The sequence below is a fragment of the Nelusetta ayraudi genome, unplaced genomic scaffold, assembly GCF_046127955.1.
Source record: "Nelusetta ayraudi isolate G7.1 ecotype Tasmania unplaced genomic scaffold, CSIRO-AGI_Nayr_v1 ptg000004l, whole genome shotgun sequence".
In the NCBI taxonomy this organism is placed as follows: domain Eukaryota; kingdom Metazoa; phylum Chordata; class Actinopteri; order Tetraodontiformes; family Monacanthidae; genus Nelusetta; species Nelusetta ayraudi.
The window spans coordinates 4,576,932-4,592,363 of NW_027466054.1; the positions used below are offsets into that span (position 1 = coordinate 4,576,932).

Sequence of the window (15,432 nt, forward strand, 5' to 3'; positions counted from 1 at the left end):
CAAGCACTTGCAGAAGAAACACTGCGGCTCTCGCACAGCAGACCTGAAAGTTTTGCTAACTCTCATCAAAATAATCATTAAAAAAATGTTGCACTTGTTTTAATTCATAACATATTGCCGATATTGCTTTCTTAGGAGTGCCTCGTGGGTTCTCTCCGGGTTCTCCGGCTTCCTCCCACAGTCCAAAAACATGCATGTGAGGTCAATTGAACATTCTAAATGGTCCGTAGGTGTGCATGTGAGTGTGAATGGTTGTCTGTTTCTATGTGGCCCTGCGATGAACTGGCGACTTGTCCAGGGTGTCACCCTGCCTTCGCCCTAAGACAGCTGGGATAGGCTCCAGCAGACCCCCGTGACCCTGAATAGGAATAAGCGGGTATAGAAGATGGATGAATGAATGAATGAATGAATGAATGAATGAAAAATTAAGAAGTTCTAGTACTATGGATATGTTGCAGGGGACGTCATCTTGCTGAAACATCCAGTTCTGAGCTGGACGGAGCAGTGCATGTGTAGCATGAGGATAAACGGTGACTGCACTAAAATAACCTGCACTTGGAGACTTGAAACTGATTCGTAGCTCAATAAAAAATACATCACAAATGCACAAGGTGTCCAAAAATAAACACTGTAGGTTTAGCTTTTCACGTCAACGTTTTTCTTAGCTCAGCGCCTCACTGTCCCAATGAAACATCTATATATGTCCTTCTGGTTCAGATCTCTAACTGGGCTGCCCCCTAAAGCCAACTATCACTAATCTGATTTCCCCATGCATGACTAATAAGAAAGATATGAGCAACAATACGGAGTCTGTGAGAATATATGCGTTCCGCTTCATTATCTGGATTATTGCATTGGATGGCATTATAACATTGAGCTCTGCTTTTTCAAACCAATAAACCTCATCTTAGTTACTCCTACTTTTTCCAAACTCTCTTCAGGCCTCCCCGTCAGAGTTCTTGCCCTGGAGTTCATTAATCCTCCTGTTTTTGTGGCGCAGTGGAGAAAAGAGTCTCCACTGAAGTAGCGTGCTCTCCGCTTCGTTCCAACCATCAGCACTGTTGTTGAGGTACAGGGGAAAAAATCGGACGTCATGTCCAATAAATGCCAGCGTTTGGTACGAACCAGTGTAAAGAGCACTTTAAACGGGATCAACCAGCAACAAGTGGTGCGGTGGTTAAAAAGGAACAGATTTAATTCCCAAACCAGCGTTTCTGGGAAGAGTTTGCGCCTCAGGTCACTTCCTCTGCAGACCAAGGACATAAAAATGAGGTGTTTTGTGGTCGGCCATGCACTTAAATGGCGACTCCCCACTTCTTACCCAATAACTATCAGTTCCATGACCGGTTTCATGCACAAGAATGATTAAAGAGATATTGCTATAAATTCCCCAATCAAGGGGAGAATGTCAAATGAGGTTGATTCAAAGATCGCTGTGCTTCTCTCCTTGTGCACTTAACTCTTGCCTCTATATGTGTGTGTGTACTTACGACGTGTGCCGGCGCACTTATACGCTGTTTGCTTTGCCATTCGCAAGCCACTGTCGACCACTAAGTCACTCTGCCATTGTGACCAAATCCAAGGTTGAGGGCTGAAGCCAAGAATTCCAGGCCTTTTTGTTGGTTTAACCCACGGATGGCGAACCCTTGCAAATGTTTACAGTTCATGAAAGTACAACAGTGGTTTGCGTTTCTATACGGTGGAGACGTTAAATCGCTTCAGGTGTCAGATTTAAATGAATGGGTTTTTTTTTTTCTTTAAGAGGTGATGAGAAATGCGTCCATCCGCCTGTGTACTAATAGCATGCCACGGGCAGCTGCAGCAGAAAATAATGTGTACAGTTTCTTCACTGTCTATAATTTTGCCTTTACTTTCTTCTTTACAATAATCCTTATTTTGAGGGAGCAGCTACCTGTCATCATGAGAGAGCGCTTGAAAGTGAAACGTTATGCAGCCTACAAGGAAGCGCTCCCCTGAGGCTGACACCTCTTTCCAAAAGTGTGCACGTCTGTGAACAAAACAAACACATCAAACTACAATACTGATTTACATAGTTCACAGCTCTGTTCTCTAAACTATTTTTATCATTGCCAAGTTTAATTGCCATTCATTAACTGGTACTATTGCCGATAAGATGGACCCTCACACAAGAGAGCAACAAGACTAATAATTGGTCGCCCAAACTATGACATCTTTTTTTAAATCCCTTTGCCACAAATAGTCATCGCACAAACTCCCTCACTCACTGTTTGTGTGCGTGCATGTGAGTACGTGCGCGAGCACGTGCGCCTGGTGTGCGTCTTTTTGTGCGTCCTATTGTGATGGCCGTCAGTCCATCAAAGCCCGGAGAGGGTGTCGGCGAGGCATTTGGTCTGCTTGTCTGCTTCACACTTCCTTTGTTTGTGTGTGTGTTTGTGTGTGTGCCGCGCCGAGCCTGTCTCTCCTCGCACTTCCTCTCCACCATTGTGTGTGTGCAAGAATATGCTCTCTCTCTCCCTCGCTCTCTAACCCCGCTCCCTGCCCCCTAATCAGTGTCTTATTGGACTGATCCCCCCCGACCATGGATAAGCTATTTCTGGAGATTCCTGTTATGAAAAGATTATTCCCTTCCCTCCTCTGTCTTACTGCTCCCACCCCCCCGCTCTCTCCGTCTCTCTCTCCCTCTGTCCCTCCTTCACGCACGCTATTATTTGTAATTGGACGCTAAAACGTTTCAAGGACAGTGCAGATACCTTACCGCCGGGCAAAGCACAAGCCCCAAGGTCGCGTTTGAGGGCCAATGTGTTCACAAAGATTCAGCTGAGTGGACTTCAGGAGAAAGAAACATTTCTGCAATAGGACTAGCAGCGCATGACATCTAGACTGTGTGTTGTTCTCGTGCTCATTATGTGCACGACACAGCATCCGCACCATCATGTCAGTGCATGTCGGTCCGTTGCCAACTTCCCACTTCCCAGCGATCAAACAAGTGCTCAATGGTAACAACACAGCCTGGTCAACACTTGACATTGTCCACAAAGTCGTGATGGTTTGCGTGCTACATCCATCACCTTGTTTTTGTCAGTTTTGGGATGATGACAGATTCCTCCGTACAGTGGATTCCAGTAAGGATGCGCAGGGAGCCGGTTTGTTTTGGTGTGTGCAGAGTGCAAAACTGTGACATCCTTGACCGATATAATATAAAATGTGTCTTTAATGAATGGAATATATATAAGACATATAAATGTTCTTCTTCACGTTTGTTATAGCGTCTTGGTCTATGCTGTGGCAGTGACAAGCATCTTTATGACAGGTGTTAAACATTCAGATTCTAATTAGTGTTCTAATTAAAGCCCGAGGCAGAAAAAAAATACCTCTTATAAACTTTACTCAAAGTGGCCCGAAAATGAGTCGATTGCAAAGTAGCAAAGGGTTATAGCTGCTGTCTTTCTGTACATACATCAGTCATTATTCACTCCACCAGTCCACAGAACTCTACACAGAGGAATTGCAGGCATTCTAAGTCTGGGAATTTTAAGAGGCACCGCCCTTCGCCCATCAGTCTTATCTGCGCCTCATCATCTGCAACTTTCTGGTCTTGTGTGGACGAAAGGGACAGTAAAGGTTGAACAATGAAAGTAAATTTGCGATCATAAAAGCAGCCCTCGTGGGCTCGACCTCTTTCACTCAGCGCCTTGTGAAAGAGTGATCTGTTATCAGGCTGTTGCTTAATCACGATGAGCATAAACATAAGGGCAGCAACCGCACAAAGAGATGTTATATCTCCATCTTGTTGACCAGCGGTGTGATTCCATTATTACAGCGTCAGATCACACGGCATGTAAACAGTGCAGCCGACGCTTACAGGTAAAGTATTTTAAATCAGAATTATTCTTGTTAAAAATAACATACACAACCCTTACAATGTTGCCGCCAATCTATCACGGCCACTGTGACCTTTGTCATTGGTTATCTCTTTGTTGACATGGCCTTGGGTGCTTGTGAGTGTGTTGGAGTGACGCATCCATCCGCTGACCCTCACCTGCCCCCGTCCCCGTTTGGGGTTAGGGGCGGTAAAAGTAGGGAACGTTAACCCCGAGGCGAGCCCAGAGGACAGCTCACAACGGCGGGTCGGAAATCTTTCATCTAACACACGTTGCCCCCTTTTTTTGGCGGCGGCCAGGGGGTCATGTAGCTCCTCGCTTAATGTCGACCTCTGCTTCTGCCGCCATTATTAATCCAACTTTCTCTAAAAAATGTTCCCATCTCAGCCCCGCAATCTGCGCGTCAGGGTCGGAGGTGATGTTGTAAAGTTTACAGCCAACATCAGTAGCTTCAGCCAAGCAGACCAGCAGCAGCAGCAGGTCAGTGAGACACAGACACAGTAGCGCCCTTTTTATGCCAATTCAGTATCTGCTGCTGTGATTTATTGAAGTTTTAACACTTGGAGTAATTTTTCTTGAAAAAAGTAATCACTGTAATGTGAACGAGACATATTATGACTCGCAAGATAAGCCCGTCGAACTTCCTATTTGATGCGCCTCAAAGGTGTTTATTTACATTCCCTTTCTGAAGCAAGTTACTTTAAATGCCGGCTTAATCCCGTGTGTCTGCCTGCTGCAACGCCGATGCATCTCCTCATTTCCTGCCTTTTGTCCAAAGCTCTCATTATGCCGCTGTATATTTGATCTCTATCTGAATCATAAGCCAAACAAGCGCCTGACTCTGACAGGCTTTGATGACTGAAAAATGTAGACGCTCCAAAGAGAGACAGTCATTTGCCCCAGAGCAACTGGCAGCGGCAACAGTCTGCGTGTCTGATCTCTTGCACTTTACCACACACATTCATCAACAATTGCCAGCATTATTGTGTAGCTGTCACCACAAAACAACTCGGGAGTGCGTGGGTTGTTGACCCAACTCGGCAGAGAGCAGCTTTGGGGTTGGGGTTTTGGGTGCAGCCTCTGGGTGGTCGCGTTTTGTGGCTGGGGGATTTGGCCTTGTTTGGTAATCTCTCTTCATCTCTCCTTCCTCCCTTTGCTTCTCTCTCCCTCTATCTCTCTGTCTTTCACACACACACGCACACAGACACACACACAAACACACAGCAACACGATCTTTCTATCTTCCTCTAGGATACAAATTTTTTAATATCACATTTTTGTGTAATTAGATCTGATTTTATGGCTTAATTGTCTTACATGACAGTGATTGTACTGGCTTTGTTGTTGTAGGTGCTGTGCGTCATATCTGTGGTATCTTCTTAACTTGGGATGTTTGAGATGCCGTTTTGGACTGCATACTGTTCTTGATGCTGGTTTTGATTTGGTTGTTTGCTCAAATTATATCACCTCTACGATTTACACACAACCTGCACCTGCATAAATGGAGGGAGCAAGTAAAGCAAAACAACATGAAAATCCTGTTTTTTGTTTGTTTTTTTAATGCAATCTCACAAGTCAGTAACTTTTCTAAATTTGCTAATTTTACTGATGAATAAATGCAGTCATTGGACTGTTTGTGAGCTATTTAACTTAGCAGTCATATAACAAGTCTTCCAGTTTTCCACTTAAAAGAAGCAGCAAATGATTGTTATTGTCAGTTTATTGCATAGCTTACAAAAAGCAGCTTTCTGCCAAAGTTAAACACAACACTTACCGCCATTTCTCGTCACGCCTCTCAAAATTACTATCCAAAATCATAAAGCGGAGCCTCATTATCTTTGCATTTTTCACTGTAAGACAAAAAAGATGGTGGAAAGTAGCAGATTTGTTGTGGAAACACAGCCTTCTTCTGTATAAATGCTGACTGACTTTAGCTCTCACTGGAATTCATTCCTCCCCCCAAAAAAAAATCAAGGACAGCCAAATTCTGAAATTCAGAGAGATTGGATCATAAAGAAGAGGTATATCATGCGTGTAATGAAGTGATGTATGGAAAATGATGCACGTAATGATAGTGTGAAAACTATGATTAAAGCCCGTAAACAAAAATCTGAATAGACTTTCTTGGGATTTTAGGGCCGTATGAAAGCACTGCATAAAATTACCGTCAACACCAATTTACGAGTGTAAAGCATGTGAAAATCCACCGTACTTACTCAGATTTAACAGTCTCCGAGACTGTAAGCACAGGTAACAGGTATTTCCCGTCACAGAGTGCTGGCATACGTCATCAGCTCAAAATTGTGTTTCCAGGCATCTCTTATAAGATTAGTTCTAATGCCATCAAGTTGAAGAAACAACGCTAAGTATGTGCGTTATGTATTTAGCCATTGCGTGAGGTTCCCAGCATTTTATCCGGGACAGTAGTTGTGTCTAAAGCTGAGGGATTGTTTACGAAGTGGCGCTTTATTACACCAAATACAGCTAATGATCCCCTCCTTCCCATAAAACCAGCAGCAAGATAAAAAGTCACGTTTTTGTCCACTTTACCCTCTGGCGGCAGCTCTTCTGACTGAGTCACTATAGACTCCTCGCTCAGCTGGGACTGTATTCCAGCCAACAACAGGGCTGCACGCCCAGCCAGGATTTTCTGCATCATTTTTTCCCACTCGCAGTGAAAGGATTACACGATTTTCCTTCCCGAACGATGATTTGTCTGGCTTCCCTTTGTGCACCACCTCGGAGCCTACATGTTACCATGGTAATAACAGAGAGCACTGTTGTTCAACAACTGTGGATGAGGTTTTAATCGGGGGGAGGAAGAAGAAGAAGAAGTAGGAGGACAAAAAACAACTGCTTGTTGTCCTCACATGTGACCATCACGAGCACCAAATCCGAGACATATCTACAGGGCAACAACTTGCCTTACGAGTGTAAGCAAAGAGAGGCTGGTGGTACAGAAATGAAAACTTCATGGAAGGAACTCAACTATATTATGACGCAAATTCTGGCCACACGTTACAAAAGCAATAACTTTGAGACTTCCTGGAATCTTTCCTGCAATACAAAGTGTGTGGCAGTGTAGTCTGCCTGACTGTAGGTGGTGGTTGTGGTGGTGGTGGTGTGTGTGTCATGCTCTCTCTGGTCAGGGGCAGGGCTGAAGGGCATTACCATACCTGCAACTGCTCTTTTCACTGCACCGGTCTGACTAATCCCGCGTCTCTCCCTTGGCTCCAGTGCAGGGGCGGAGCTAGGCGGTGGCCGTGGTCACCATACAGTGGGCGGACAGTTTGTCACAAGGCCTTACACTTCCATACTACTGCATCTCAAGTCACACTTTTGTTTATTGATGCACAGTAAATTTTCTTTTCAAATATTTCTGACTTGATGATTGGTCTGAATTCTATTTTTGGGCAAACAAGACACTCAAAAGAAGAAATTTAATGTGACATTAACACTGACCCTAGTACGGTAGGAACAAGCTGATATATGTCTATTATTAATAACAGTTAACATTTGTGAAGACTTCCTGTTCTCTCATTTATAGGTGTGATGAAAGGCCGACCGGAAACAGTTTTGCAGATATTTCATGTATCTACTAATTGCCCTCCAGTGAGTCATGATCTCACCCTGGCCATGCCAAGGAAAGATTTCTGACACTGCTCCAGTGTAATTGAATCGTATGAATATAAATAATATGAATAACACTAGCCACCATGCCACGTGCCCGAGTCCACTGCTTCTTACTATAGCAGCAGAGGTAGGAGGTATAGGTGGTAAATCAAGTAAATCATTGATTGCTTTGGGTGTGAGATGTTTCTTTTTAATTGCCCTTACAACACTTGTGCGAGTAAGATAAGCTGTTGTGTCCAAAGGGGAATAAACAAGCAATAATTAAATCAATAAAAATAGAAAAAAAGAAGAAGAGGTCCCCCAAAAAAATGCCTGAGCTGCATCACACTCTGATAGCTTCGTGTACCGTGGGAAGGGTGGGTCGATTAATTCAGCAGATACAAACTACTGTCCCCCCTGTAATAAGATGTGAGGGTATCCTGCTCCTTATCAGGTGGGCAGCAGCAGCAGCAGCAGCAGCAGGGGCGGCTCTGGCTGCTGGGGAGAGGGGAGAGGTGGGGGCGGAGCCACGGCACAGTCACCCATTCCTAAAGCCTGAATCACACCGCCGCTGCTCTCCATTCACATTCCTGCCGCGGACCGCTTCATTCAGGGAGCCGCCGCGTCGCGCCGACTATCCAAGACGTTTTGCTTTGAGGCGGGGGGGGGGAAAGAGATTTTGTTTTTCTTTTCAATCTGTCGCAGTCCGAGAACCGTAAAATATGGATTTACACCGGGCCGCGCTGCGGAGCGAGGACCTCCGCGGCTGACCGTGTAGTTCCAACCACGCTGGATTTATTATCATGCGGGCTTCGCTTTAACGGAGGAGAGGCGGAGAGCTTGTCCGGAACCTTGATAAAATGATTCTGACTCGTAAGTTGCTCACGGAGCTGTTACACCTTTATTTCATATTTTTTGTTTGTTTGTGTGTTTTTTGTTTTTGTTTTTTTTTTTGTTTTTTTTTTTTTTTTTTTTACACGTTTTTAAAGGAAATTTGTTCCATTCCGTTTTGAGTTGTGTCTTCTCAACTTGTGTACATGCGTGTGTGGCTAAAGCTCAGGAAGACCATGTCTTTGGGGGTTCGCATGAATTTCTTTTCTTACCTTGAAGCCAAACTATCTGAGACTCGTCTGTGCCGATGTTGCTGCGGGCTGTCAGATAGAAATCTCCGCTCTTTGCGCATAACTCCGCGTCTCCAGTCACTGCTCTTCCTCAGCTAGGATTCATTAGAATTCATTTCCCAGTCATATCACAAATCCGTCCCAACACCATCTTAAAGTTGTTGTTGTGTGCTTTTTTTTAATGGTTATCATTTGATGCGTAGAGTCCAGCGCCACCGGCAGACGAGCCGGCCACTTCAAGGCTGTGATGCATGAAGGTCCTAAGGAATGTTTAGTCCTAAGTTGCATTCAATATCCTTCTATATTGTGGTACCAGTCCGCGACGTTTCTGCCATCTCAGTGTCCCTCTCGCTGTCTTTCTTTCTTTCTTTCTTTCTTTCTTTCTTTCTTTCTTTCTTTCTTTCTTCCCCCCCTCTGAACTGCCTTGCGCTCATCTGCCGACCTTTTGCTCAGAGGGTGTCGGTAGAGCTGCCTATGTACTGGAGCAAAGCTGGTATAGATTCGGTTTGAGTGAGTGCAGTTCCTAACTTGGTTTGTTGGGCTTTTTCAACTGTTCTTAACTGTAAATTCTGACACATTTAGCCCTTACCAGTAACCTCGGCTCCGGTGCAGATATGAGCACGAGAAAGGCAGAGTTGCAGCACTTGGGAGCGTTGAACCAATAAGAGCAGCTGCTCAGAGTCTTGGTGATGAAATCTGGATGAACAGTACCTTTGGTGATTGCAAATGTTCGCACAGCCGCACGTCCACACGCCTTGTTCATTAACCTGCTGCAGAGAGTTTATTAAAATTGAGAGGAAGCTGCCACTGGCGGTTGGTTCTGACTGATTATTTGTGTTAAAGACGTGGGAAAGGTATTGAGGAGCGTTTGGCTCTTTTAGGGTTGTGCTGGAAGATGGGAGATAGAGCAAACAGACTGCACACTTTATGAGACAGGAAGTGACTGGGGGCCTTATCTGAAAGATTCCCATCGGCCCTGTGAGACGACGCCACTTTTGCTCTTACTTCCCCCCCACCCACGAAAAGATGCTCCCGCTTTCGTGAGACCTGTTTATGAAAAGATATTATCTCTCCGGCCCAGGCAGGTAGGCTGTTATCTGGCTGTGGAAAGATTATCAGAGGCTCTTGAATACCCACGGTCACCCGATCCACGACCGGGACCCTCTGTGTGAGCATAAATCTTTCGTCGGGGGGTCCGGGAGTGAGCTCCGGGATGATCCATGCGGGCCAGCTGTGTGTTTTTGCACGCACATGTGTCCGTGGGTTCGTGCCTGCTCCGAGTGGTGGCGGATAACTTGAAATGGGCCACGCCAGTAACCCCATTATTCTTTCATGTGTGCGTTTGTGTCAACAGGGCATGGCTTGAGGCTGGCCAGATGGCGATATTCCTGGCACGGCCTCGCTCAGCTAGCAGCCATACTCTCTCAGGGAACGCCAGCTGTCTCAGGGGTGGAATCACAAAACCTAACACCCATCAGAAACTAAATCTGTCATAGCTAATCTTCACATTCCATTGGAGTGTTGAAGGGATTTTGCAGTGGTCCGAAAACCTTTTTTTCTGGTGTTCTGGTGATACCCTTGGAAAAACTATATGTAAACCTCGGGATGAGAGTTAAAAGTTAATTTTATTGGGTTTCTGTTGGAACTGTTTGGTCAAGTTCTTACAGGATAAACGCCCGCATCTTTTAGTCTCGAAGCTCTGCTTTTGTAGATTATTCCTGATTTATGCATATCTGGCTGGCTTCGTCAAATCACCTGTCGAGAACCACTTTGCATCTCCTTCAAAACGACCCACTCAAAGTTGATAAGGATCCTACATCTGGATTTTTGGTTTTGTTCTAAGCGGCTCTTTGAGACCTGGCGAAGATCGGGTAACTCCAGATAAGCTAACTAAATTCACACCGGCTGTTAGTCAAGCGTTCTTTTCTATCTGCCCACTTCAAAGACACAGCCCCAGTGATTACTGTATTCAGCTTCGTGACCTCCAGTTTGCCGTTTATGTAGCAGAGACTTTGAGGTGGGGAGCAGCATCCTTTGTTTGCTGGCTGTTGACAAAGTCCCGCCGGAGCTGAGCATTCAGACTCGGCCAAGCTGGTCCCTGTTGCCTCCTGCAGTGGACGGTCACTTTAGTCGGCAATTGTGAGAACTTCCTGTCGCAGGAAAGGAGAGAGGAGAAGGGCAGAGTAGATTTGAGAGCCAAGGAGAAGAAGGTGAAGGCAGAAAAAAAAAAGCAAAACCCATGGTGGATAATTTTAGAAGTTGCTCAGCGCTGGGAGAAGCTCAATGCGGTCTGGCTGTGCTAGGTTTTGGGGTTTGGCCAAACTCCAGGGTAAAGCTCCCTTTTGATCCATATAAAATCTCTATTAGCACTGGCTTTTGTCCTATTAGCTGTGCTTACCCATCTGCTAAAAATCACTTTCCAATTGTATTCCCACTGGGAAGGCAGGTGTCTCAATTTTTATTATTTGTTTTGTTTTGTTTTGTTTTTTCCATCAAGGGTTAATGTGATGCTATCGTTGCCATCTAGCTCAGAGAATGTGATTTTCTTTCTTTCTTTCTTTCTTTCTATTTTGCCAATGAAACTGCTCCAATCTAAGCCACATACCCATTCGTGTCTGTGTCTGGTTTCGGAAATCCCATCTGGCCTTTGGATAAGGAGTTCTGGTGTTGTCTGTACTCAATTTAGATATCAATTTATCCGGCTTTTAGATGTGTTCTGTTCACAAGCCAGGCCAACTCGAACCAGTGTTGCTAACGAGAGAACAGAAGAGGAATACATTTAACAGATGCTTAAAGTTTACAGCCGGCCAGTTGTACACTTATATTGTGCCAGTATGTTATTGCTGGCAATAGCAGAAGTTGTAATGTTTCAACTATTTTTGTGTGTATTTTATTGTTGACTTGACTTCTTTTAAGGTCCTTATTGATACCTAAACAATATCTAACAAGCAAAGGATCTGGTCTTTAAGCCTCTCTAAAAACGCTTCTTAAATGTGCGTTAAACTGCAGGTTTACTGTATGGTTTCCAAGGATATCTCGTATTTAGCTGCCTTTGAATTTTGATCATTGTCCTGACCTACCATAAGTTTTCATTCAGTTGTTTGTTTGTTTTTTGCGTACTTATCATAGGCAATTGACTGAACCTAGTATTATATGTTATACATGTGGGAGGTAGCTTTTGTTTTAATTTTCGAACTGTAAGGATGTTTGGTAGGTCGTACATGTACTCACCGAAGCCAGTGATTGTCTTTTCTGACTTCCCCACTTATTATTTGGCCAGAAACAAATGCAGGCAGGGCGTTTCATTGGGGTGGTCAGCAGCTACTTCAGCACCCTTCAGCTTTCTTCCTGTGAGGAAAGCAGGAAGAGGAAGTGAGGTATTTCCCTGGTTTGGGCTAAATAGTTGGGGCTGGACGGAGAAGTTTGACCAATGAAATAAAAATTGCACATATGAATCTGTTGTTATTGGCGAGCAATTTTTTTCAGCCCTCACTTGAGTTGTATGTACCAAAATGCCACTGTCCAATCTCTACAGCCAAAAGATTGTGCAAAAAGTCGTTGCTATCCTACAGAATGGAGATGGAATGCATTGCAGTGCTAAGTATTCGATTGCAATTCTGTACATTTGGCATTCACTCAAGATAGATTGGGTCTATCGTTTCCACATGTCTCTAAACACCCCTAATATATCCCATAGTACCTTTTTTTTAGGATCTGGAGGTTGAGCAAATAGTTGTGTCTCTCTGTCTAATTTGCATGAAAATTGCTGTCTTTCCATCTTTTGAGTAGTGCTTCTCTAAACATGAAGTTGGTCTCTGCAAACAGTCAAAGACTTGCATGTGCATACATCCGAATACACAAGCGAACAGAAAGAAAAGATCTCTTGCCCTGTGCAGCACTGGCTTCCAAGAATGTTGGTATAAATACCCTTTGGTTTCGACGTTCCTCTTGGTTCACTTCATTCCAAAAATACTGGCTTTAGCAAACCACCAAGCACGTAGCTTTATTTTCCTCACTGTCTGCATGGACAAATTGGGCTTCTTTGTGGGAAAAGATAGCAGAGATAGCATGAAAACAAAGATGCTAATATGTTGGGTGCATTCTGGTGTCGGTTTGTTGTGGTAGCAGAGCGAGACCCTACCCTGCTCGTGTCACACCTTGTTGTTAGTGGGTTTGTCTGCCGTCTAGGCTTGTTGTTGGTATGTAAATGCTTGTATATGGCTGACTCCAGTCCCTTTACAGCGGTTGCCTTCTACTAACAGCCTTGGTTACCTTTCTGCCTGTGATGTCCAGTCAATTCCCAGTGGTTTAACTCATACTTGTTTTTCTTTTTCCATTGCACATTTATGTAATTATCCCTGCTGCTCCTCAATAAAATACTGGAGTACTCCTACCCTTTCACTTCGAGTCTTTTGTCCTGCTCCTGTGTTTGTGCTCAAGAAAGAAAAAGACCCATTACTGGTCGCAATTATGTCTCAAAATGAGGTGGAACTGCCCAACCAGTGTTTCAGAGTAGATAAAATAAACTACCCCACATCTCTTAACTATTATCTCAGCCACGCTCAGTCTCACATTTCCCCATTAAAATGTAAAGTACATGATCAGAGCAGCCTGACCTCAAGGTTTGTTGAAATTGAAACCGAGATCCTGGAAAAATCTAGCCTGAATTGCATTTCATGAATTAAGAAAAGTAGTAAATAGTTTAGTTTTGCATTTCGCAGTCCATCTTATCTTTCATTGTTTTATCAGTGGTCAACCAGTGTCTCTTCCTGCCTTTGTTCCTCTGGTTTCGGTTTACAAGTCTTTCTCGAGGTTTTGCTGCAGATGTACTCGCTGTCAGTCCACTAAAGAGGACATTGTAAATTAAGCTCTGTTAGGCCCTGGAGACATGTCTCCGTCTGTCTTGTCTCCACTGCTGTCTGCTAGGGTGCAATTGAGGCGGCCGGGGTGTTTGCAGCCATTTGCCATATGTCAGCTAAAGGGCTTTCACAGGTAATTGGGAGACATCATCGTGCCTCCAACATTTTGCCAGTAGTTGGCATAACAAGCCCACATCTCACAACGTGTATTTAAAGGGAATTGTGGTGGAGTTTGTCAAACAAGAAGTGTTTCAGTTGTGATTGACTGATTGATTCGCACTTGCTGAATAATGTTGCTCTTCATGCGTCTTGACTGCTGAGTTTTCAGTAGTTCTCACATTTGCGTCAAAAGAAATTTCCATAAAACTTATAACATAAAACAAATCTCTTTAGATCTCTTCAAAATGTTTGACTGGAAAAGACTCCAAACAGACGTTTCCTGGGGGAGGCTGTAGTCTGTGAACAGTTGAAACCATGCCCTGCCTGCTCCAATGGGAAGCTTATATGACACACATTTTGGTTGCGAAGAGGGTGTGGGACTGAGGGGGTTAACACAATTTGAAAGACAGCTGCGTTGCACTGCTGCTTTAGGTTTATGTGCGAGAAGAAACGTGGAGCGGGAGATGGCTTATAATTTCCAGGGGTTCGCTTTTAGAGACACGCTAGAATGTGGAAGGGCCGCAGCCGCTCGGCTGTTGTGGCACGGCTCTATGTGTGAATTGATCGTGTTTGTTGCTGAGACGGATTAAACACCTAATGGCCTCTCCTGGTTTCATTCTTTCCCCCTCTGCAGAGATCGAAGCCAAAGAGGCCTGTACCTGGCTCCGAGCTGCAGGGTTCCCGCAGTACGCCCAGCTTTATGAAGGTAACAGACAGACTGAGACAGACCGCCCATGCTACCACCCCAAGCAGCAATAATAGAAACACAAATAAAAAGCTCAGATTCCTTTCACATTCACAACAGTGCAACAGTAAAATGATCCAAATTAATGTTGCTGCATAAACTTTTAAAAAACGCTTTTTTACATTGAAGTGGGACAAATTGAATTTAAATGTACACCATTTACTTGTTACTTCTATGGTATATAATGCCACGGGCCATTGATTTTGCCATTCAGCGTCAGCTGCACAACACTGCGCAGCATTTAGCATTCTTTACACTCCATAAAGCGGCTCTATATCCGCTGAAGCATACCGTGGACATACCAGTTGCCCTTATGTAACTGCTGGATGATGACAGCAGGACTAGGCTGCCATTGTCAACAGGCCATTGCTTGTTGCGACTTAACCGTGACAGGCTTCCTACGTGAACGGAAAGCTCATTGTGCTGTTGCGCAGGTGACGACGTTGTTTTTGTCCGTACAACAAACTGCAGCATGACACTTAACAACCTAATCGATCACCGCTGTCCACTCCCCCAACTCCACTTTTTTTAACCACCCCCATGTTTCGCTCTCTGCCGTCTCCGTGCAAGTAGGAATTTGTGCCAATGCATGACACATTTTCCCTTGCCTCGTTTCTGCACGGCAGCCCCATTGTGTGTACTCTTGAGATTATGACGCCACTAAAGATGCAGACTGATAGGCCCCATTTCAGCAGAGCGGGATAAAGTTGCCTCCCCTATATAGGATTTTCTTATCACAGTCACCATGGGGGGTTCGAAATGCAAACTCCCCATTTGGGTTGACATTGTAAACTGCAGGCATATTACAACCTGTCAGTCAAACCCGGCTCTGAAAAACCTAAATATGTTTGAAATCATTTCACTCGGGACGGACCAGAGCTTTTTTTTTGCCATTTCTCAAGGATGCTAGTTTTTTGGATACGTGATAGCTGTGTTTGAGGGAGACTTCAGAAGCGTTGGGGAGAATAAGAGAAGGAAGTCAGGCCTTGAGCGGCAAGTGGAGCACCTATTGTCATTCTTCAATCAATCCCCCTGTTTTCTCCCTCTGCGCGCCACATCCCCCCTGCCTGCCA

General features: G+C 44.6%; 1 protein-coding gene across 3 annotated transcripts in view; it reads left to right on the top strand.

Moving 5' to 3' along the window:
• Positions 1-15,432, top strand: part of dlc1 (DLC1 Rho GTPase activating protein) — a 79,121-nt gene that overhangs the window by 49,121 nt on the left and 14,568 nt on the right. For 2 of the 3 annotated variants that reach the window (XM_076045279.1, XM_076045289.1), the window contains one exon: positions 14,249-14,320. In XM_076045279.1, the coding sequence (XP_075901394.1) occupies positions 14,249-14,320 (72 nt within the window). Of the gene's footprint in view, positions 1-8,050; positions 8,349-14,248; positions 14,321-15,432 lie in introns of those variants that run through there. The other variant, XM_076045298.1, reaches the window with a different exon arrangement.